At 47.0% G+C, this 25578-nt stretch overlaps 3 protein-coding genes across 3 annotated transcripts; all 3 read right to left on the bottom strand.

Annotated features, from left to right (window-relative positions):
• Nucleotides 1–4953: 4953 nt before the first annotated feature.
• LOC308175718 (histone H3.2) lies at nt 4954–5364 on the bottom strand (the record flags this gene model as incomplete). The annotated part of the gene is made up of 1 exon (XM_080550266.1): nt 4954–5364. The coding sequence occupies one exon, from the start codon at nt 5362–5364 to the stop codon at nt 4954–4956; it is 411 nt and encodes a 136-aa protein (XP_080406392.1).
• Nucleotides 5365–6348: 984 nt separating this feature from the next.
• LOC308175733 (histone H2A-like) lies at nt 6349–6735 on the bottom strand (the record flags this gene model as incomplete). Its single annotated transcript, XM_080550281.1, has 1 exon — nt 6349–6735. One exon carries the CDS (start codon nt 6733–6735, stop codon nt 6349–6351), a length of 387 nt encoding a protein of 128 aa, XP_080406407.1.
• Nucleotides 6736–7475: 740 nt separating this feature from the next.
• Nucleotides 7476–8087, bottom strand: LOC308175712 (histone H1-like; the record flags this gene model as incomplete). Its single annotated transcript, XM_080550260.1, has 1 exon — nt 7476–8087. One exon carries the CDS (start codon nt 8085–8087, stop codon nt 7476–7478), a length of 612 nt encoding a protein of 203 aa, XP_080406386.1.
• Between the last annotated feature and the right edge of the window lie 17491 nt (nt 8088–25578).

The following is a 25578-nucleotide window of genomic DNA, read 5'->3' as shown; positions in this document are numbered from 1 at the left end:
TTCCCAATATTTGGTATTGTAAATGTAAATGTATTGCAGATCAGACCTGGGTCGAACTAATTGTGTATTTAAGTATTTGTAGGTACAATTGAGATCCACATTGATCATTTGAAAATAAAAACCTAAAACAATTATACCTCTTGATTACCTGACACCTTTGCTGCAGAGAGGGGAGGGGGGATTTCCTGGGAGATGAAACTATGTTTGTGAGGCGCACGCGCACACACACACACACACACACACACACACACACACACACACACACACACACACACACACACACACACACCTTTACCTGGAACACAGCACAGAGGGGACTTTCACTGGTGTTGTACTTGTCTTGTTTATGGTTATGGTTTATGAGGCACTGAGGTCAGGAGTCCTTCCTGCTTCTAACAACTGAGGGAGAGAGGGAAATCAGAGGAAGGAAAGTAAAGGAGAGAGGGAGTGAGAAGGAAAGAGAGAGAAAAAGACATAGCAAAGGTAAAAGAGAGATAGGGAGAGAGAGAGAGAGAGAGAGAGAGAGAGAGAGAGAGAGAGAGAGAGTGTGTGTGTGTGTGTGTGTGTGTGTGTGTGTGTGTGTGTGTGTGTGTGTGTGTGTGTGTGTGTGTGTAGCAGCATTTAGAAACTCTACCCTGGCTTCCTGTTAAGTTCAGAATACATTTCAAGATCCTTCTGCTTGTTTATAAAGCTCTCACTGGCACAGCACCAGAATATCTGAAAGATCTTTTGCTAGTATATCAGCCCAATAGAGCTCTCAGGTCTTCTGACGCTGGTTTTCTCTGTGTACCACATGTACAAAAGAAGAGATTTGGTGAGGCTGCATGCTCATTTTATACTCCCAAATTGTGGAATGCACTGCCAGTTTACATTAGGGATGCAACCTCAGCAAATATTTTCAAGTCAAGACTAAAACCCCATATTTTTTATATTGCCTTTAAATGACTAAATGATTAAATGATGATTATATAATGATTGGAGCATTTTGAGCTGCAACGTTTGCAGGAAAAGCGCTATACAAATAAAAGTTATTATTATTATTATAAGTGGACCGGTTCTGGTGGCCATACGTATGCCTTTTTCATGGCAAAGATCAGGCTCAGTTATGACTGCTCGAGTTGGTCCCGATTTGTCTTCCTTTGCTTGAGATCTGTGTTCTTGTGGCGGGCCGGATCCGGTCCATGGGCCTTAGTTGGACCACGTCTGCTCAAGTCCCTTTAACTTCAGACCAAGGTCCTAATCATCACTTTGCTCTAGTCCCTTTAACTTCAGACCAAGGTCCTAATCATCACTTTGCTCTAGTCTAGTCCCTTTAACTTCAGACCAAGGTCCTAATCATCACTTTGCTCTGGTCCCTTTAACTTCAGACCACGGTCCTAATCATCACTTTGTGTACAGTACATGATGTGTGTGTAATATGACATGATGCGGATGTTTTCTCTCTCTGTGAATGTGTTTGTGTGTCTGTAGTGAATGCAGTGGATGTTTTGCTACATGCTTGTAGACTAGAGCTCAGAGCAACTGAGAGGAAATGGAGAAAAACTGGCCTTTCTGATGACCTTAACCTCTATCACTCTCTCCTTGCCAACTACACCTCCTCGGCATCAGCTGCTAAAACATCCTACTATCATTCAAAAATGCATTCCTCTGCCTCTAATCCTAGAAAACTGTTCTCCACTTTCTCTTCACTCCTTAATCCACCTCCTCCCCCTCCTCCTTCCTCCCTGTCCGCCGATGACTTTGTCACCTACTTTGAAAAAAAGGTGGACGACATCAGCAGCACCTTTCTCCCCCCACCGCTCCCTCCTCCCACTAACAATGCTAACACCGTTCCCACTAACAATGCTAACACCCCTTCCAAACTCTCCCCTCGACACTCGATCTCTGGATTGTCATCTTTTTCCCCCCTCTCCCCCGATGATATTCTCACACTTATCACATCAAAGCGGGCAACCACATGCCCTCTTGACCCCATCCCCTCCCCTCTTCTCCAATCCATTTCCGCCGACATCCTTCCTTACCTTACCACCCTAATCAACTCCTCCCTATCCACTGGATCTGTTCCAGCGGCCTTCAAAACCCTTGACCCATCATCTGTCCACAATTACAGACCGGTATCCCTTCTCTCCTTCCCTTCCAAAACCCTTGAACGCGCGGCATCTAAACAACTGACTGACTATCTCCGGAAGATGGATCACTTAGACCCCCACCAATCCGGCTTCAAGGCTGGGCATTCCACTGAGACTGCGCTCCTTGCTGTCACGGAAGCCCTCCACTCTGCCCAAGCTTCCTCCCTCTCCTCTGTTCTCATTCTCCTTGACCTGTCTGCTGCCTTCGACACAGTCAATCACCAGATCCTTCTCTCCATCCTCTCAGACCTGGGCATCTCTGGCACCGCACACTCCTGGTTTTCTTCCTACCTGGCGGGCCGCTCCTACCAGGTGACCTGGAGAGAATCGCTATCTTCTCCACGAACCCTCTCCACTGGAGTTCCCCAGGGTTCCCTCCTAGGGGAATGTCTCTCGCTGACATTTCAACTTGGATGGCTGACCACCATCTCAAGCTCAATCTTAACAAGACCGAGCTCCTCTTCATCCCCGGGAAAAAGTGGAGAAAAAAAGTGGAGAACTCTACTGTAACCCCCTCCCTGACAGCCAAGAACCTTGGAGTGATCCTGGATAACCGACTATCCTGTGCGGAGAACATTGCAGCAACGGCTCGCTCCTGCAGATTCCTCCTCTACAACATCAGAAGGATACGACCATTCCTTACCAGAGAGGCAGCGCAACTCTTGACCCAGGCACTGGTCATCTCCCGCCTGGATTACTGCAATGTACTCCTGGCTGGGCTCCCCGCTTCAGCCATTAGACCTCTGCAGCTCATCCAGAATGCTGCTGCCCGGCTGGTATTCAACCTCCCCAAATACTCGCATGTCACCCCTCTCCTTCGCACCCTGCACTGGCTCCCGATAGCAGCTCGCATCAGATTCAAGACCCTGGTGCTTGCATACCAGGCAGCTAAAGGGACAGCCCCTGCCTACCTGAAGGAAATGGTAACCCCCCAAACCCCTGCCCGCTCACTCCGTTCCTCCACCTCGGCTGGCCGACTGGCCCCACCTCCTCTACACAGCAGTCGGGCTGCCCGATCACGTCTCTTCACAACACTGGCTCCCCGCTGGTGGAATGAGCTCCCCACGACTGTCAGAACGGCAGAGTCACTACCCATCTTCCGTCGTAGACTGAAGACCCATCTCTTCAGGTTACATCTTAACTGCTCCTCCTGAGACATCTTCCGACCCTCACCACTACGTCTCCTAAAGACACCCGCTTTCCCCTTTACTGTGTCCCTAAGAACTTCTACTGCCCCCCTTGTACTGTTTCTCAGTTTCTCCAGTAAAAAAATAAAATAAAATAAAAAACGTTTTAGTAGAAGGCGATAATAGGGAGAAGGTTTTTCTTTCTATCAGTGGCCCCGGGCCTGAGCTAGAGTACTCTTCCTGCAACGAATAGTGGACTGCTGATTCACATGCTTAGTATTCAAATGTATTGATTGTAAGTCGCTTTGGAATAAGGCGTCTGCTAAATGCCAAAAATGTAAATGTAAATGTAATGTTTTTACTGCCACCAGAGCCCAAGACCTAGGGCATCAGCAGGGGGTGGCAGGGAGAGATCCCTCTGTCCTCCAGAGTAGGAGTGTACCTGGATCACAGGTCAGGTACTCTGTCCTTCTACACTACAGCGTCTCCTCTGACACAATGACCCTCCTCCACAGAGTCCAGACCACATTCTCTCAGCCCCTCTATCCTGGGTTTGGGCCTCATTGGGGTGACAGTGCTGAGCTGTGTGATCTTAGAGCTCCCCATAAGTGAGTGATGCTTTATTATAAGCTACTATTCTGTAGAAATATATTTCTCTGTGATTTGGTTTTAAGAGTTTATATGTAATTATTTCCCACTTCAATGAATCTCAGAGGGTTGACTCTCAGATTGAGCTCTCTCTGTGAAGTCTAGAATCTGAGATTATTGAATCCCAATCCTGTGATGGTGTCAACAGTCAGAGGATGTTCATATCTGGTCATACTGGAGCTCGATTACATATTCCAGGGTTCATGTCTGGTGAGGTTGGACCTCTATTACATATTCCTGGGGTCAGGTCATCTTCATTTGAATGATCCAATGATTGCAAATAGGACATTTGTTTTCAATGTTTTCTCAATAAACTGTAAGAGATTTTTTTTTGAGAGATTATTATTATTATTTTCTACATTTAAATGTTTTCCTTGTACAATGTAAATAACCCTAACCATCAAATCAGATTCAACTTTATTTACAATACACATACTGTGGCACATTTCATTCACATATGCAGTATAGTCTAACGTGTTTTAATAACCCTGACATATTTAATACAATACAACATGCTTTTATAATGTGCTCATTGTGTGTGGATTTATGACAAATTCTTCTAATTTAATCCATTTTAAATTGAGTCTATAACACCACATAATGTAGAAAATTGAAGGGGTCTGAACATATATAGTATATACATATACTATCTATTTTAAGAACAGCCTATGGGGGTACCGCATGTTGATGTCCTCCCTAAGCTTTAGCTGAAGTAAATCAGACCTTGTGTGGAGAAAATCCGTGATCTACAGAACACACTGACTGACCCTGATTTACGTCGGATTATTTTACATAAGGAGTGCTTATCATAGTTAGACCATCACAACGAATTCACACAATAAGGCCTTATGCTGTTGTGAATTGTCCTACATGTATTTCGGTTACCGAGATAGCACGGTCAGCATCCCTGCAGGCTACTCATTTGAGTCGTATAACCTATAGATTAACGCACTACACGGGTGGTAAATGGAAACACGCCTTTGAGGGAAATATTGAGGTGGCTCTTAAAAGAGCCTTTGGGGATTTCCTCTCAGATCGGTGTGGTCATCTTAGGCGCGCTCTCCACGGATACGGCGGGCCAGCTGGATGTCCTTGGGCATGATGGTGACTCTCTTGGCGTGGATGGCACACAGGTTGGTGTCCTCGAACAGACCGACCAGGTAAGCCTCGCTGGCCTCCTGCAGGGCCATCACAGCAGAGCTCTGGAAACGCAGATCGGTCTTGAAATCCTGGGCAATTTCTCTCACCAGGCGCTGGAAGGGCAGCTTGCGGATGAGCAGCTCGGTGGACTTCTGGTAACGACGGATCTCCCTCAGAGCCACGGTGCCGGGCCTGTAACGGTGAGGCTTCTTCACGCCGCCGGTGGCCGGGGCACTTTTACGGGCAGCCTTGGTGGCGAGCTGCTTCCTTGGGGCTTTGCCGCCGGTGGATTTACGAGCGGTTTGCTTGGTTCTGGCCATGACGATATCTTCCTTCGTTCAGTTGGAGTATAACCAATCTCAACAGAACGTTGTACATTTATAAACCCCCAGTCGTGCCCCGATTGGTTGGCGACTATAGACGAGCTCATTGGCTCGTTTGCGCCTCCTTCTCCGGCTGCCATTGGACACGAGCACCGTCCGCGCCATTGCCGTCACAAATTCAAACACTTAAACCCTGCCGCGCGCTTCCTTTGTTTGGCCCCTCCCCCAAACCGTTGGCTTCAAAGAGATGTAATTCCGATATCTTTTGTCAATGATAATCTATCCTTTAAATTATTATTTTTTAAAGCCAAAACAAGTGTGAAGATACAAAAAAGTATGTAATGTACGACTATATGAATACAAATGAACAAGAACAGTGTAAACATGATGTACAGAGATCAGCGTGGTGCAGACACTTATTTTGTCACCGGTTGTGTTCCATTGGACGTCCTTTAATCTCGCTGCTGTTGTGGACATTATTGTCCTCTATCCTTAATCTATAACTTCATCATTGTTGTCCTCTATTCTAAATCTATAATTTCATCATTGTTGTCCTCTATTCTTAATCTATAATTTCATCATTGTTGTCCTCTAATTTTAATCTAAAGTTTCATAACTAGTTGTCCTCATCCAGTTCATACAAATGATGAACCAAACAAAGTAACGCAAACTATAATTATGGAAGAACAAGGTCCACTACACAAGGAAGGGGTGATGTTTAAAACCTTATGAAGGACTGAACGTTATTTCTAATGCTGAGGCAGTGACATCACGAGGATGTTTTCTGCCCAACCCTGTGTAATATGTATGGTGCGTTCTCCGCCTCGTACATGAAATCATAATTAGTGTTCTTCACAACATGAAACACTCATAACGCAGACAAACAGTGGAGGGAGATGGACTGCACTTTTGGAGAGAGAAGTGGTTGGCTCTTAAAAGAGCCTTTGGGGGGTTTGAGGAGGTGAAGCAGCGGTGGGACGTTTACTTCGCCTTGGCGGGCTTCTCGGTCTTCTTGGGGAGCAGCACTGCCTGGATGTTGGGCAACACACCGCCCTGAGCGATGGTCACACCGCCCAGCAGTTTGTTCAGCTCCTCGTCGTTACGGACAGCCAACTGCAGATGACGGGGGATGATACGAGACTTCTTGTTGTCGCGGGCGGCGTTGCCGGCCAACTCCAGGATCTCAGCAGTCAGGTACTCGAGCACGGCGGCCAGGTAGACCGGTGCGCCGGCGCCCACACGATGGGCATAGTTGCCCTTACGCAGGAGCCTGTGTACACGGCCCACAGGGAACTGGAGTCCAGCCCGAGAGGAGCGGGTCTTTGCCTTTGCTCTGGCCTTGCCTCCGGTTTTACCTCTTCCTGACATCTTGAAACTTAAAGCGAGTTCTGTGCAAGTTAAAGAAAAAGCAGATACTACTTGCTCGCTTGGGGTGGTGTTCTTATAGCTCAGCCTGACCAGCGTTCATTGGCCACCGGGCCGATGACACCTCATCCAATCAGCAACCCGGATACGCGCTTCTCTTCCCGCCGCCCAGCGATTGGGCGCTGTTTCACTCGGCCTTTGTGAGTTTCCCTCGCGCGCCAGAAATCAAAGTTCAAATCAAACCAATAATTTCCTAATAATATACTAAATAGCGAAACAATACTCCTTATTGGCATTACAGCGAAAAGTGAAGTGCATTAGGCTCTCACAGCTCTCCCCATACGCAATGTAGTAGGCTACTACTAGAGCGAAAAGTTGACCATTTCTATCCAAATAACATTATATATAGCAAACTACCGTATGTCGATATTGAAAGGTATTTTGTGGAGTCTAGCATAGACCCCCCCCCCCTCACGCAGAGACAGAGTGAGACAATATATATCGTTTGTTAAAACATGTTTGTGTAAAGTATTAAACTCTCATTAAGGCCATTTCAATATTTAATATAGCTATTATTCTCGTGTGCATAGGTCAGTGATTGAGACTGGTGTAAAACGGACCTTCTTATTTGAGAAAGTTCCGTTATGTCGACATGGATGAAAATGCACTTTTTATGGAAAGGTGGGTGGCTCTTAAAAGAACCTTTTTTTTGTGGTGTCAACATGAACACTGTCAACACAAGTTTACTTCTTTGGGGCTGTCTTCTTTGCCTTGGCTGCTTTGGGCTTCGCTACCTTGACGGCCTTTTTGGGGCTCTTGGTCGGGGCTTTCTTGACAGGTGCGGGCTTCTTAACCTTCTTGGGGCTCTTGGCAACCTTCTTAGCGGCGACGGGCTTCTTTGCGACTGCCTTCTTGGGAGACTTCTTAGCGGCGACGGGCTTCTTTGCAACGGCCTTTTTGGGAGACTTCTTAGCGGCGGCGGGCTTCTTTGCTACTGCCTTCTTGGGTTTTGCGACGGCGGCTTTCTTCACCGTTTTCTTGACCGCCTCCTTGTTAATCTTGAAAGAGCCGGAGGCACCGGTGCCCTTGGTCTGGACCAGAGTGCCTTTAGTGACGAGGGTCCTAACGGCGACCTTGACACGGGAGTTGTTCTTCTCCACGTCGTAGCCACCGGCCGAAAGCGCCTTCTTGAGCGCGGCCAGAGACACGCCGCTCCTCTCCTTGGATGCGGACACGGCCGTCACGATGAGCTCGGCGACGCTGGGGCCAGCTGCTTTCTTGGGCCTGGCTGCTGCCTTCTTCTTGGGGGCCTTGGCCGGAGCGGCGACGGCGACGGCTGGTGCGACTTCTGCCATGACTGTAAAAAGTCTCGTTTGTTGCGGGCTACAAATCACTCTGCGATGCTGCTCTGTGATAATGAAGCTCAACCCGGAGATGGGGGCTGGTCTTAAACGCGACATGAGAACCGTACAGACTCAACCCTCGATGCTCGGCAATCTTGGCTGACAAAATGTGCTGGCGTCTGTGTTTTCTCCTCGCCAATAATGGGCCAAAAGTCACCGATGGAACCGGCTTGAGGTCCAAATTTGAACGGACCAGCGACCAGACATGCCTCCGTTAAGAATAAAATCATGTGGGCCGCGAAGGCCTCGTGTATTTTGTTGTGATTCGCTCAAAACCCCGCCGTTCCACCGTCGGAGGGAGCGATGCGCACAGCTTTCCCTGTGCTATTTGTGTCCTAAACTGGCTAAAATGTATACGATTGCGACCAATACTCGTTGTCCTGGTAGCCAGGTTGTTTGGTTGGGAGTTACAAGGTTGAGGGTTCCCCAATGTGGTGCTGGGCGTTTTAAATGTGAGCTCTTTCGGGGGGCGTAAAACACAATCGCCTGGATGGGGCTGGGAGCTTGTCCCTGGGTGGTGATGGTGGTGACACACACACACACACACACACACACACACACACACTCACGATCAGTAAAAGAACATAACATTAATCAAGATGTTTGGAATGGTAAGATTGACTCCTTACAACAGCACATGGTCAAATTTAGACACTATTATGACTGCAACCATTTCAATCTTTTAGCAATGTTGTAGTAGGAAATGTAGGCTCAACTGATCTATTTTGTGGAGCTCTGCCCCATAGGAGAGCTCTGCTCCTATTGGTTTATTCCAATGACTGAATTATTTATTTATTTATTCAGGGGGGGTGAGAGAGACTGTTTTGCCCTGCCCGGTAAACAGGCCCGGATTAACCCCCTAGGGTGACCAGACCTGATGTGTGCCCCCCCCCCCCAACACACACACCCTCCTACTTTGCAAGTGAAAGTGTGATATTTACGGTACTATGGTTACAAAACCCATAGATTTACAAGAGCATATAACTACAGTACAGGCTAATAAGAAGGGTTTGTGTAGCTGTTGTGTTATTCCATCTGCTCTGTCTGCCTGGACTGACACACAGCTTGATTGACAGGGCTGGTCATCACCTGAGCCAGCTCGGAGGGACAGCACCCCTGTCTACAGTCATTAGCCATCATCCTGTTTGACTTCACTTAGCTCCTCTCACCTCTGCTGCTTCTACCCAGAGACACCGTAGTGAACCTTCAGCCCTCCACGCCAGGCTTGACTAGACACCGTGGTGAACCTTCAGCCCTACATGGGAGGCTTGGCTAGCGTAGTTAAGCAGGTCACCAGGGTTGCTAGCGTAGTTAAGCAGGTCACCAGGGTTGCTAGCGTCGTTAAGCAGGTCACCAGGGTTGCTAGCGTAGTTGAGCAGGTCACCAGGGTTGCTAGCGTAGTTGAGCAGGTCACCAGGGTTGCTAGCGTAGTTAAGCAGGTCACCAGGGTTGCTAGCGTAGTTAAGCAGGGTTGCTAGCGTAGTTAATTGAATTGAATTGAATTGAATTGAATTGAATTGAAAACCTTTATTGTCCCCAATGGGGAAATTTTGTTGTCAAACAGCTCAGTTAGGGCAGAAAACATTCAGTACAGAAAACAGAAAAACATTCAATAAAAAACATAAAACAGTGCAGGCTCAATAAGTAAAAAGTTCCAAAAGTTCCATCTCCAGGTCTCCCCCACCCTGCAGGGCCTGGTTGTAGAGTCGGAGTGCAGCTGGAATAAAGGACTGTCCAAATCTTTTTGTACTTTGACGGGGGAGAACAAATCTGTGGCTGAACTTGCTCCTCATCCCTGCCAGCTCGCAGTACATCGGGTGGGAGGGATTGGCCAGCATGGCCGCCAGTTTTTTCCCCATCCTCTGTTCTGCCACCACCTCTAGGCTGTCCAGCCCGGTCCCCACCACAGAGCTGGCCTTCTTCACCAGTTTGTTTAGCTTCGCAGCATCCCTGGCACAGATGTTTCCACCCCAGCAGGCCACGGCAAAGAACAGAACGCTGGCAACCACCGACTGATAAAACATTTGCAGCAGCTTGTTGCAGACACCGAAAGACCTCAGCCTTCTCAGGAAAAACAGTCTGCTCTGCCCTTTCCTGAGAAGAGCCTCGGTGTTGTCAGTCCAGTCCAGTTTGTTATTAATTTGTACTCCCAGGTACCTGTAGGAGTCCACCCTCTCGACTTCCACCCCCTTGATGGTGATGGGGGCTGGGGTCCTTCTCTTCCTCCTAAAATCCACCACCAACTCCTTTGTTTTGCTGGTGTTAAGCAAAAGGTAGTTGGTGTCGCACCACTGCACGAAGCTCTCCACCAGGGCCCTGTACTCCTCATCCCTGTCGTCTGTGATGTAACCGACGATAGAGGAGTCATCCGAAAACTTCTGCAGGTGGCACTGGTCGGAGCTAGACTGGAAGTCGGAGGTATAGAGGGTGAAGAGAAAGGGTGACAGAACAGTTCCCTGGGGGGCACCGGTGTTGCACACCACCACCTCAGACTGACAGCCCTGCAGTCTCACATACTGACGCCTGTCTGTGAGGTAGTTGTGGATCCAAGCCGTCAGGGAGTCCTCCACACACATCACTGCTAGTTTGTCAGCCAGCAGTGATGGCTTGATAGTGTTAAATGCACTGGAGAAGTCGAAGAACATGGTCCTCACCATGCTCTGTGGCCTCTCCAGGTGTGTGTAGGCCCTGTGCAGCATGTAAATGATGGCGTCCTCCACCCCCATGCTCTCCTGGTATGCAAACTGCCGGGGGTCCAGGAAGTCCTTCACCTGGGGCTTAAGGTGTTGCAGCACTAGCCTCTCCAGGATCTTCATGACCTGTGGTGTCAGGGCGACAGGTCTGTAGTCGTTTGGGGTGCTGGGCCGTCCCTTCTTTGGCACTGGGACGATGCAGGAGGTCTTCCAGAGCTGTGGCACCCTCCTCAGTCTTAGAGATAGACTGAAGAGATGTTGGAATGTGTCCGCCAGCTCTCCAGCACACACCTTCAGAACCCTGGGGTTGATGTTGTCTGGACCTCTGGACTTGTTCACATTCACCCTGGAAAGCTGCCTTCTCACCTGCTCAGATGTTATAAAGCTGTGAGTACCGGTGTCTCCAGGTGTGAAGCATGCTCCCTGGCTCCTGGTGTTGGTAAGGGGAGGCAGTTGCTGCTGGGGTGCTGCTGGGGTGTCAGGGGGAGTGGGGGCTACTGTTGCCAGGGGTGCGGTACATTGGAGAGGGGAGGAGAGGGTCGGGGGCTGTGGGGGGTGACAGGGGGATGGGGGGGGTGACAGGGTCGGGGGCTGGGTCGGGGGCTGTGACAGGGTCGGGGGCTGGGTCGGGGGCTGTGACAGGGTCGGGGGCTGGGTCGGGGGCTGTGACAGGGTCGGGGGCTGTGACAGGGTCGGGGGCTGTGGGGGGTGGCAGGGGGATGGTTGGTCAAACCTGTTAAAGAAGCAGTTCAGGTCATCTGCCTGCTCTCGGGTCCCCTCCACCACAGGATGTGGCTGCTTGTGGCCCGTGATCTTCTTGAAGCCCTTCCACACCTCCTTGGAGCTGTGGGCCTCTAGCCCGCCCTCCAATTTCCTCCTGTATTCCTCTTTGGCTGCTCTCAGCTCCTTCTTCACCTCCTTCTGAGTGGCCCTGGCTCCCTCAGTGTCCCCTGCCTTAAACAGCCTCCTCTTCTTTTTCAGAAGGTTCTTGATGTTCCCATTTATCCACGGCTTGTTGTTAGGAAAGCACCGTACCTTTTTAATGGGGACGATGCTCTCCTCGCAGAACTTGATATAGTCTGTGACACAGTCTAGCAGACCATCTATGTCCTCCCCGTGTACTCTCTGGAACATCCCCCAGTCGGTTGTTTCAAAACACGCCCTCAGCTCCTCCTCCACGTCTTCTGACCATTGCTGGACAGTCCTGGTGGTGATAGGCAGCCTTTTTATGATAGGGGTGTATGTTGGTTCCATCCAGACCATATTGTGATCGGATGCCCCTAGTGGCGGGAGGGCAGTGGATGTGTAGGCTCCCTTCACATTGGCATATAGTTTGTCTAGTATTTTGTTCTCCCTTGTTTTACATGTGACATACTGGGTAAAATCCGTCAGTGTCTTTTCCATATTTACATGGTTGAAGTCCCCATTCACAATGATAAATGCGTTTGGGTGAGCGGTCTGTATCCCCGCGATACAGGAATGGATGACGTCATTTGCGCGCGCCGGGTTCGCGCTTGGTGGAATGTAACTAGTCACAGCCACAACATGTGAAAACTCTCTCGGACAGAGATCTGGCCTCAAACCTAGCGCCAACAGTTCTATGTCTGGAGTGCAGACTTGCTCTTTGATAGTGATATGACCTGGCTTGCACCATTTGGAATTAACAAACACAGCGATCCCGCCTCCTTTTATCTTACCGCTGTTTCTCGTTCTGTCCGCGCGGACCATTGTGAAACCATCTTGTTCCATCGCCCCGTCTGGAATACCAGGATTCAGCCAGGATTCCGTCAGGAATAGCAGGCTGCATTTCCCATATTCCCCCTGTCCCTTCATCAGAGCAGAGAGCTCATCAGCCTTGTTGACCAGCGACCTGACGTTCCCCATAAGAACAGACGGCAGGCAGGTCCTATTTGCTTGTCTGTCTCTCCTCGCCCTCACGTACGCGCCAGCCCTAGTTCCCCGTCTGCGTGTCCTTATTTCGCTGGGCACTCCTGTAGGGGGAGAGGCGGCGGCTCGACTCCTAAAGGCAATGAGCTCCTCTCTGGAATACACCCGCATTCCTCCGTTTATCAGGCACATATTGAGCACTCCGGTTAAAAGATAAAAGATAAAAGTTTGAAATAAAAGGTTGAAAAGGGCTAAAAAAGGGCTAAAAAGTAGAAGTAAGACTGAGCTGTTTCACTGGCAGCCACCCAACCGGCGCCATTTTGTCATGTGACAAAGTAAGCAGGTCACCAGGGTTGCTAGCGTAGTTAAGCAGGTAAGGGTCAGCTCACAATCTTTCAATACTATACTTTAAGCTGCGCTTGATTCGATAGTTTCATATCGTAACTTGATGTTGAAACAGAACTTGATCTCCCTACAACCCCACAACCCATACCACAACCCCACAACCCATACCACAACCCCACAACCCATACCACAACCCCACAACCTATACCACGTTTTTTCTGAAAAAATTGAGAGACTGCTAACAAGATAACAGTTTGAGACCAGGGCTCCATTAGCGGAAAAAAGTTAAACTCTGCTGATTGAAAAATATAGCCTTGAGCCACCTATTATAGTCTACAAACATTCATAGGCCTAACTTAACGTTACGATTAGGTTATATGTTAATTAGTTGCTAAAAATACAATGCCTCTGTGATGATCTAGTGATCTTAATGAAAATCCAAAGAGAATTTAGAACTATAGATTAACTAGATGGGACTGAATATGTGCTGGCTGTTTACAAACAGTCGACGAATCTGCTAGAGGGGTCAATCAGTTAATTTAATTTAATACATTTTGCCATTTAGCAGACGCTTTTATCCAAAGCGACTTACAATTACGAATTACAGGGACATTCCCCCTGGAGTAACTGAGGGCTAAGTGCCTTACCCAAGGGCACACTAGTAGTGGTGTGGCTTCAGGCGGGATTTGAACTCACAACCTTCCGATCACAAGTCCAACTCACTATCCACTAGACCACCACTACCCCTTGAATCATATAGATACCTTCTCTTTTGTATTCAAATCCAAAGTGTTCATTGCATTAACTCGGGTAGAATAATGACATATGACTCCTGTCACGACAGTCGGAGCGCAGTATAGGATTCTCACATTATTATTGGATTGGTTGTTTGCGTGCTGGGTGAAGTTAGCTAAACATTTAACCTGCTAGCTAGCAAGAGAAACATAATGTCACTCTCCAAAGGTCTAAAGAGGAAAGTTGACTGTGAAAATAGGGCATTTAAAGAGGAATGGACAGCGCACTATACGTTCATCCTACCTGGTTTCATCAATGCAAAGCCGTTGTGAGAGACTCACATTTTACGTGCTCACAATGAATGTTCCCTTCCACCTATACCTGTAACACCCCTGATATTATAGTGAGTTATCCCTCACCTCTCCTGTCCTCCCCCACCTCTCCTGTCTCCCTCACCTCTTCTGTCCTCCTCCTCCTCCACCTCTCCTGTCCTCCCTCACCTCTCCTGTCCTCCCTCATCTCTCCTGTCCTCCCTCATCTCTCCTGTCCTCCCTCACCTCTCCTGTCCTACCTGACCTCTCCTGTCTCCCCTCACCTCTCCTGTCCTCCCTCACCTCTCCTATCCTCCTAATAAATAATAAGAGGTATTATGAATATTGAATTTATACAGAATCATTTTGTTGCGCCGCGAATTAATGACTAACGGAACAAGGAAGCAGACAATGATGCTTTGCATAGGCTGTGTGTGTGTGTGTGTGTGTGTGTGTGTGTGTGCGTATGTGCGTGTGTGTGTGTGTGTGTGCGTGTGTGCTTTTGTGTGTACGTGTGTTTTTGTGTGTGTGCGTGCAAGCTTTTGTGTGTAGCCTAGATGCGTTTGTGTGTGGGTGTGTGTGTGTGTGTGTGTGCGCGCATCGGGACATCAGACAGGTACAAGCCTGCAGCCCTGCAGCCTGTCTGTATGTAAACAAAGCACAGGCACCATAATACACTTCCACTGTCTATTGATTTTCCCCTCGCTCTGCTTGCAACCTCCCCCCTTTGTTACTTCACAGCCCCACAGCAATACTATATATTCCTACTATAATATATATTGTAAATCGATTTGCATGAAGGCTTCGGTTAAATGTAAAAAAAAAGAAAAATAATCACTTAAATCAAGTCTCGAAGACGCAACCTTTGGAACTCTAGCTGGCTGCCTTAACCACTGCGCCAGCCAGACCGCTGTGATGACAGAAATGCAAGTTGAAAGAATTACTTTTTTTTTTTACACTCTTTTATTTATTGATCTATCGATCTATCTATCACACTTTCAAAATATCAAGTTATCTATCACACAATCAAACTATCTATCGATCGATCACACTTTCAAAATATCAAATTATCTATCTATCACACAGTCAACCAATCTATCTATCTATCTCGTGTGAAGTGGGAACTAATATTTCCTAAAAGACACTTGAGGAACTGGAACTGTCGTTCGGGATGTAGTTTCCGCCTGTGAGCCTTTTTTGACGCACGTATTACTTTAGCCAGTCTTTTAGCCTGCTCGCGACCAGGCTAATTATATCTGACTCAGAAGGAGCTCAACCAAGCAGCGAATTATTTGAGCCACATTGATGGAACCGAACGCAAGCTAACATTATCGAGGCTTAGAACTTTATCGAGGCTTAGAAGATAATCCACCTTAGTGGAATGGGCCCCTGGAACGTCAGCATCTAACAACATAAACAACAACATCAGGAATGTCAGCATCTAACAACAACAGGAACGTCAGCATCTAACAACAACTACAACAACATCAGGAACATCAGCATCTAACAACAACAACAACAACAACAACAACAACAACATCAGGAACGTCAGCATCTAACAACAACAACAACAACATCAGGAACGTCAAGTATAATTTTAATAATTATTCAAAGGCACTCTGCAGTACATGTACACAATGGTTTTGTAAATGGCAACATTTCTCATTTCTTATACAACAGCATGCAGCTGTATGTCAATAACAGAGGCCAGTGGTTTTCCGGAACATCTTTGGATTATTTACTATGACAGTTACACTGCCACCAAAATTACAAAGATTTTCTTAACCAAATGTTTTACCTTATCAATAAATCCTGTAATTTTCCTATAAGATGGAAACCTCATAGGAGCCAACGGACCCCCATGGGGATCCGAAGTGATATAAAGAGTTTACCTTGATCAATTCTCTTCATCGATATCACATTTTTTCACAACTTTGCATGCTATACGATGCCACCATTTTTTTTCCCGAGACGGTAAACACGGCCTAAGTCACATCCAGTTTTCTCCAATTGGAGAATGTGTCATGTCCGGTTTCAACGCCGAATTTCCATACCATTGGTAGGCCAACCCCAAAAAATCCCCCCCCCCCAAAAAAAATCTGATACATGAGAAAGGTCAAAGGTCAAAGATGGTGCCAAAATATCTCCAAATGGCCTAAACATATAGGTGTCCGCCTAAACATACCTGTACTAAAACAGGTACAAAGTTGCATTTGCTCACATTATTAGCATCGACTTTGGCACAAGTACTAATAAGACCCTGGAGTACTGATTCCTAGATGATTTGGGCTTCGTTATCAGGTTTCCAAGGTGATATTCACTGTAAAAGCTGTTGTTTTTTTAGGCGGAGACTGAATTTGAGATGTTTTATAATGTTCTAGCTCTATTTGCTCTGACACAGTAACATATATTTTGATTCTGACACTTCTACAGCCACCCCACAGGTGTTAGCTTTCATTTGATAACAATATCATTATGAAGGCCCTTGTGATTGTGGAGATATTCTATATTCACTGTGGGCATGTCATTTCGAGCAGAAAACCAGAAAAATGAGGTGGATAAGATCTGGGCCATATTCCACTAACGGTGGCTTAATATAGCGGCGCTATAATTAAATGCGGCGCTCAGGGACCTCGAGATTGGTATTCAAGCCTCAGGTGATTCCTCGAATGAGGATCAGCCTTGTGTCATCAGTGTTCACAGAAGACAGGCTTACAAATCTTCGATATGGGCGCGTGCACGCAGACATACGCAGCCCAGAAGAGTCGATCTGTCGAAATGAAGATACTCCACTCTGCAGGGGTACTACATTTGCGCAGCATTCCGAATTATTGATTTTTTATGAAGACGGAAAAATAAGATGTAAAATAGTGCAATACTGCCGCAATTAACAAGGCGAGGGAAATGGTTTGGCAAGAAATTGCTGACCGATTAAATGCGTAGGTCATACTAGCCCCAGTTATTGTTATATGTTCATATTTTAATAAATGAATATTTACTACTGTGGTGATATCAGCAGCAGGCTACAAACCGTCATATTGCCACAATGGCCTAGTAGTCCTTGGGCCAAACCCCCAAATTGAACATTTCACTACCAAATTCTGGGCAAATCCTAGATGTGATTTTCTTATTCCTATACATCCCTAGATTATGTTTTGATATGATAGACCTTTTGGATTGGCAGCTTATTAGTAGTTATCACCTCGTAAAGGTACGGAGTGCTTTTTTCAAAACCGGAGTTTTGCCTAGAAAAGTCCCCTGCCATATCTTGCTCCCCTTCGTATGATTCGCGCCTAGCTGTGGTGTGGTTTTGATAGAGACATGAGGCTTTTCATGTTCTTTATGCGCCTGAGTCTCCTAAACACGTAGAGACCAACCCCGAGTCGATCAATGATTCCTACGATGAGCTATGGTAACTTTACCGCACCTACCCCCTACCGATGAATGCCTAATTATTGCGGTTTTCCGGAGGTATTGTGCGGTAGGTGTGGGAAAGTTACCATAGCTCAGCGTAGGAAGCTCTGATCGACTCGGGGTTGGTCTCTACGTCTCTACGTGTTCAGGAGACCCAGGCGCATAAAGCTAACCTGGCTCATGTCTCTATCACAAGCACAGCCCGAGCTATGCGCGACTGACGTGAAGGGGAGCAAAATATGGCAGGGGACTTGTGGACCCGAATGCAGGACACTGAGGCGGAGTCAGATGAAAGGTCAAACCCATGGATGGGTACATTTATTGTTTTCTGAATTTGTATGTTTAAATATACAAATGATACATTATCTACTTAAAATATGCGTTAATTTACATAGTTTTCCAGAATAAAAATCTAAAACAAAGTGCTTAAAACAAATAAAGTGTGTGTTTACCTCCTCAAATAAATTAACTTAGCCCCAGCCAGATCCATATTTAGAGGTAAGTTAGCAAGCTAGTTTAGTGTTAGTGGTAATGTATAGCTGGTTACTGGTTAGATAACGAAGCGACCTTGGGTTCCCTGAAAGGTGCTATATAAATGCAAGTTATTATTATTATTATTATTATTATTATTATAACTAGCTAGCTAGTTTTTTCTACCATAAATCATCTCCTGAAGCCACAACCATCTCCCACTACTGAGGCTACAGAGCAGCGATGTAACAGCTTCATTGACTTTTTCAGATCCAAGGTCAACAACATTCGCTCTCTGATGCCCAGCTCTTCCTCTCTGTCTCCCTCTGCTACCAACCCCTCGCCTGGGAGTTTGCCATCTCTCCCATGTTTCACAGAGGTTCAACAGAGCCACATTATGGAAATCCTTAGAGGAATGAAATCATGCACTTGCGCCCTGGACCCCATTCCCACTGCTCTGCTCAAGTCATACACCAACCTTGCCTTCCTTTCCAAGGTGCTAGTGAAGGAAGTTGCTTCCCAACTCCAGGATCACCTCAAACACAACAACCTGTTTGAAAGATTTCAGTCAGGCTTTCGCTCAGCCCACAGTACAGAAACGGCTATGCTAAGGGTGACGAATGAACTGCTAATGACATCCTCCTGGACCTGACAGCAGCATTTGACATGGTGGATCACACTATCCTCCTAGAGCGCCTCCACACCACCATTGGACTCTCAGACTCTGCACTGAAGTGGTTTCAGTCCTATCTCTCTGGCAGGACTGAATACGTCTCACTGGGAGGATGCAAGTCCAGACTTCTCCCTGTTACCTGTGGTGTTCCACAGGGGTCGGTTCTCGGCCCCATCCTCTTCATCACCTACATGCTCCCCCTCGGTCGTGTCATCACCAGATATGGGATGTCTTTCCATTGTTATGCTGATGACACACAGCTCTACATTAAAACTGCCCCAAGCCCCTCTGCAGCCATGTCATGTCTCACCACCTGTCTTGAGGAGATAAAGGCATGGATGAACAACAACTTCCTTCAGTTAAACAGTAACAAATCCGAAGCTCGTCTTGTTGGCACCCCACACCAGGTTCAGTCTTCGCCCATATCACAGCTCACCTTCGAGGGTCAAGTCATCCTCTTCTCCTCCTCAGTTTCAAATCTGGGGGTTAGGTTTGACCCTCACCTGACCTTCAGTGACCATATAAAACACCTGTGCAAAACCTCCTTCTATCATCTCAGAAATATTTCCAAACTCCGTCCCACTCTAACCCTGTCAGATGCAGAGAACTTGTCCATGCCTTTGACTACTGCAATCCGCTCTTCATCGGGATTCCTGGCAAAAGCATACAGAAGCTGCCATACATCCAGAACAGCGCTGCCAGGATCCTGATGAGAGTCCACAAATACAAGCACATAACCCCTGTTCTACACTCACTACACTGGCTCCCTGTCTCATTCAGGGTTGACTACAAAGTCCTTCTTCTCACCCACAAATGCATCAACGGACACGCACCTCCCTATCTACAAGAACTCATCACTCCACAAACCTCCACCCGCACCCTCAGGTCTTCAAACAGTTTGCTCCTCCAGGTCCCCAATACCAGGCTCCGCACCATGGGGGACCGAGCCTTCTGTTCGGCTCCGCCGTGCCTGTGGAACAGCCTTCCTAGCCAGCTAAGGGCAGTACAGAGCCTGTGCAACAGCCTTCCTAGCCAGCTAAGGGCAGTACAGAGCCTGTGGAACAGCCTTCCTAGCCAGCTAAGGGCAGTACAGAGCCTGTGGAACAGCCTTCCTAGCCAGCTAAGGGCAGTACAGAGCCTGTGTAACAGCCTTCCTAGCCAGCATAAGGGCAGTACAGAGCCTGTGGAACAGCCTTCCTAGCCAGCTATGGGCAGTACAGAGCCTGGACTCTTTTAAGACAGGCCTTTGACTGTTGAACTGTGTTCATTTTTGTGATTTATTTTGAGTTGTTTTACTATGTTTTTAACTTATTATGTTTTAGTTTTTTTTACTCTGTAGCACTCTGAGATTCTTTTGAATGAAAAGTGCAATACAAATAAAATGCATTATTATTATTTATAGTTAATAACACTTTAGTTAGCTAGCTAAACTAGCAAAGTAGCCTGTTGTGTACCCAGGCTTGAGACAGGGTTTTATATTGTAGTAATATTAATGTAACTTAATTTACATTACATTTACAGAAGATTCCTTGTTTGTAGCCCCTCTAAGTTGTAATGAGATCTGCCCCAATTACTGCACCCTGACAATATTTTAGTTTAGAATAAGGTTGGTAATTTAATGTCAAACTAGATGTATTCCTCTATTTCAGAGACCCACATCATCAGCAGTAAGTGTAAGTCTAATGATGGATCCAACTTCAGGTGAATGCAGCAGCAACCTGCCAAGAAAGCGGCATGGACAGCATCATCCACTGCTCTGATGATGGACAGCATCATCCACTGGTCTGATCATGGACAGCATCATCCACTGCTCTGTCATGGACAGCATCATCCACTGCTCTGATCATGGACAGCATCACCCACTGCTCTGATCATGGACAGCATCACCCACTGCTCTGATCATGGACAGCATCACCCACTGCTCTGATCATGGACAGCATCATCCACTGCTCTGATGATGGACAGCATCATCCACTGCTCTGATGATGACTCCAACTCAAACCTGGTGTCACCCCAAAACCTGGACTTATGGAGAACTTTGTTGAGGGCGGCAGAAATCAGAAAACATCTCCCAATTTTGGACCACACCTACCACCGGACTCCATACACCTACAGCTTTCACTGCCTTGTGGGCTAAATAAATGTAACTGTTCATCTGCCTCCGCCTCAGTGTCCTGCATTCGGGTCCACTCCCGTACAGAACGTAGGCTAACACACATTTTAAATGACAGCAGTCCATACTTTAAGAGGGGATAAGGTATTAAACTACTAACAACAAGGTCCAACAAGGTCTATTACATCAAATAATAATCTAGGGATGTATAGTAATTAATTACTGTCTTTATCCAATCTGTGGTCCAAATGTTCTTTAAAGATATGCACATTTACTCATATTTTAAGTAGATAATACATCATTTGCATATTTAAACAGAACATTTCTGAAAACTTGTAATACAAAAAATTATTGTCTCAATGTAAGTAATCAACTGGGGAAGTCTCATGGTGATATCTATTAGGTAAAATGTTTTACCTATCAAAAAGTCCCCGGCCATATTCTGCTCCCCTTCGCGTCAGTCGCGCATAGCTCTGGCTGTGCTTGTGATAGAGACATGAGCCAGGTTAGCTTTATGCGCCTGGGTCTCCTGAACAAGTAGAGACCAACCCCGAGTCGATCAGAGCTTCCTACGCTGAGCTATGGTAACTTTCCCGCACCTACCGCACAATACCTCCGGAAAACCGCAAAAATTAGGCATTCATCGGTAGGGGGTAGGTGCGGTAAAGTTACCATAGCTCATCGTAGGAATCATTGATCGACTCGGGGTTGGTCTCTACGTGTTTAGGAGACTCAGGCGCATAAAGAACATGAAAGGGCTCATGTCTCTATCACAATCACAGCACAGCTAGGCGCGAATCATGCGAAGGGGAGCAGGATATGGCAGGGGACTTTTCTAGGCAAAACTCCGGTTTTGAAAAAAGCACTCCGTACCTTTACGAGGTGATAACTACTAATAAGCTGCCAATCCAAAAGGTCTATCATATCAAAACATAATCTAGGGATGTATAGGAATAAGAAAATCACATCTAGGATTTGCCCAGAATTTGGTAGTGAAAAATGGTTTGGCCCAAGGACTATAGTGGTATCGACCGCTGCCATAGGATTTATTCGTCATCTTATATCGGTGGTTCAAATCCCTCTTCAGGCGCACTTTTTACTGCATTTCGTTGTCTGAATCTAATCTAAAATCTCATCTAAAAAAGTATGTAGGCTATAAAATTATGGTGCAGGCTAATTTACAAGAACTGACACGATTACAATGGTGTTTGAAACCTTTGCATGAAATCTTCGGTTAAATGTAAAAAAAATAAAATGAATGACTTAGTCAAGTCTCGAACCCGCAACCTTTGGAACTCGAGTCCGCAGCCTTAACCACTACGCCAACCAGACCGCTGTGATGACAGCAATGCAAGTTGAGACAATTACTTCTTTTTTTTTTTACACTCTTTTCTTTATCGATCTATCTATCACACTTTCAAAATATCAAGTTATCTATCACACAATCAAACTATCTATCGATCGATCACACTTTCAAAATATCAAATTATCTATCTTTCACACAGTCAAACTATCTAATCAAACTATCTAATCTATCTATCTCGTGTGAAGTGGGAACTAATATTTCCTAAAAGACACATGAGGAACTTTCGTTCAGGGTTTAGTTTCCGCCTGTGAGCCTTTTTTGACGCACGGATGACTATAGCCTGTGTTTTAGCCTGGTCGGGACCAGGCTAATTATATCTGACTCAGAAGGAGCTCAACCAAGCAGCGAATTATTTGAGCCACATTGATGGCACCGAAAGCAAGCTAACATTTTCGAGGCTTAGAACTTTATCGAGGCTTAGAACTTTATCGAGCTTTGTGGAATATGGCCCTGGTTAACTTTCAAATAACCAACCCATTATTTCTAAATATTTACGGCTTCCGTTTTGTTACTATTTCAATGATAGTTCAGGAACTCTCCACTAGTACCACTAATTTTTGAACTGGACGTTTTAACCATTTACGTTGCCAGTAGTTTACAAGCGCTTCCACGCTCCCAACAGTCCTCATTTCCCTCCATGGAGACCTGGTCGTTTATATTTTGTCCGGCAAATATCTGCGACCATACATGTAATGCATGTCCTTGCAATGTACTGCCTCCAAAAGACAATTTATTGCGTACGTGCAAGCCTTATAGTATTATTGGGACTTATTCTAGGTATTCTAAACTCCTCAAAAAAAAGTTCGGAAACATTATTTTTGTCGATTATTATATATATATATATATATATATATATATATATATAATATTTCTCCCCTTTAATAATACCAATTGGTATTGTATGTTATATCGTTGGAAAGCCTGATTTTTCACCTTTACAACGAGGTACAACTTGTAAGGATAATGCATGCGTGGAAGGAGCAACACAGCTGAACGTGTGGGTAGCGGCCCCAATTTTTTTTTTGACAAAATCGCCTGCAATATTCTTCTGTTGGTATTCACTCTCGTTTTGAGTTGCTTGGTGGATTGGATGATTGCACTCCAACAGTAATATGGAAAAAAACTAAACATATTGGCCATTTTTACACTTTATTCATTTTACACTGTCAGGGACCTCAGTACCGTTTGGAAGATCCAAAGCCAGTCACAACAGCATGGCACCTCGTTGTAAAGGATGAGGAAGAAATATCTTTCAAGTAATACCGTACAAAAAGTGATGGCGACGACCAAGACACCGCCTCACATATCTCCTCCACTCCCACTCCCCTGAGAATGGCCACTGATGTGGCCATGCCCCTGGTGGAATGAGCCCGAATGCCAGTCGGCCTCGCAAATCCAAAGGGACAGCCTCTGCTTCGAGAGTGGTGTCCCGGCTTTCTGTCCGCCATAGCAGATCAGAAGCCGGGGAGAAGATCTCAGTCCTGCCGTGCGCTTCACATATTGTGCCAACGCGCGCACCGGACATATACAATGTAAACGCCTCTCCCTCTCTCCTTCGTGAGGAGGAGGAAAAAAAGTCGCTCAGAGCACAGCTCTGAACCCTAAACCCACGATTAACCGTAGGGATAAAAGCCGGGTTAGGGCGTAATACAGCTTTAGTTTCGTCATCAGATATGATCAAACAATCTGCCCGTGACGAGAGAGCGCACAAATCACTCACTCGCTCAGCCGTAGTCAAGGCGAGGAGTAGACTCGTCTTGAGAGACAATAAAACGCAACGACACAGTGACAATGGGTTCGAATGGGGGCACGCACAGCGCCTCTAGCACAATCGACAGGTCCCATTTTGGCATTAGAGTCCTATGAAGGCGTCTAAGCCTACACACTTCAGTCAAAAAACGCTTAACCAGCGAATGACTGAAAAAACAGTGTCGTTGTCGCAAAACCCTCATGACAAGCTGAGATGGCAGCCGCGTAAACTTTAATAGTTCCCGCCGCCAATCCCTTGTCAACAGCGACTGTAAGAAGCACAAGAACGTTTCGACCCGACAGCAGACAGGGTCAACGTCCTGTCCCTCACAACACTGTGTAAAAACTCGCCAGCGCGCCGCATATCCCTTTGCAGTGGATTGCGCGCGCGCACTCTGAATGGTCTGAATGACCGCGTCTGTCAGACCCCTGCGTTCTAACAAATCCCTCTCAGTAACCAGGCCATGAGTGGCCCCCCCTCATAGGCGGCCCCCTCACCAAGCCTCCGGCTTGAGAGAGTGCATCTTGTCGATGAGGTATGGGCCATGGGCCCTCTACCAACATCTCCATCAGTTCCGGAAACCACGGGGCTCCGGGACGGTCCGGGGCTACCAGAATTAACTCTAGCCTCTCTGACCTCACTCGTGCCAACAGTGGGAGGATAGATGTCAGGGGTGGGAACGCGTATAACAGGACCCTCGGCCATGGGTGGTGTGCGAATGTATCGACTCCCAATGGCGGGTTGTCCCGTTCGCGCAGGGAGAAACCAAAGGCGACACTGCGCATTCGTCCGTGACGCAAACAGATCCACTTCTGCTTGCCCGAACCGTGCCCAAATCAGCGACACAATGGAGGGTGCTAACCTCCAGTCGTCGTCCCTCGGGCCTCCCCGTGATAACAGATCTGCTCCTTCGTTGAGCAGACCTGGAATGTGGAGAGCTTTTAGCGAACTCAGGCGACTCCGCGCGCGATGACGCGCGGGTCTCTCCAGTAGCTCAGGTCGGTTTTGACCGATCTCTGTATTACAATCAACTTGCGACGGCGTCTCACTGGAACCAGTCGCAGTCGTGCGAACCGCCTCTGCAGTCTGCACATGTGTAACAGGCCTAAGGGGACCACTACATGGGCTGCAGACATCAGTCCTAGTAAGGACATCCTTGACAGAGCGGTGATTGTATTTGTCACTCGACACACCCGGAGAGCTGACGTCAGTGTCGCTCTCCGTGGTGCCGATAAACTGGCCCTCATCTCGGCAGTATCCAACTGAATGCCTAGATAGGAAAACTGTTGAGCCGGCCACGGAGCACTCTCTGTCCAGTTTACAGCTAACCCCAGCTGAGTGAGGTGCTGCACCAGTGAGGTTGCGTCCCGAATGGCTCGATTTGGGCATTGGGCCAAGACCAGTAGGTCGTCGAGATATGCTAATATGCGTATCTCGTTTCGCCTCAGTGGTTCGAGTGCTGTCTGCACGCATTCGGAGAAAATTCGAGGAGCAAGCGCGTACCCGAAGGGCAGGCGCGTGTACTCGTAAACCTTCCCTTGGAAAGCAAAACGTAGGAATTTCCTGTGCCATATGTGAAATACGCGACCCTCAGGTATCTACGAAAGGGGCGTTTCGCCACTCTCTCGTTGAGGACCCTTAAATCTAGTATGGGTCTCATGTCTCCCGAATTCTTTGGGACAAGG

This window comes from Nansenia antarctica, assembly GCF_963989245.1.
Source record: "Nansenia antarctica genome assembly, chromosome: 1".
NCBI lineage: Eukaryota > Metazoa > Chordata > Actinopteri > Argentiniformes > Microstomatidae > Nansenia > Nansenia antarctica.
The sequence above is the reverse complement of the archived record's forward strand: the minus strand, read 5'-3'. Positions and strand labels throughout refer to the sequence as shown.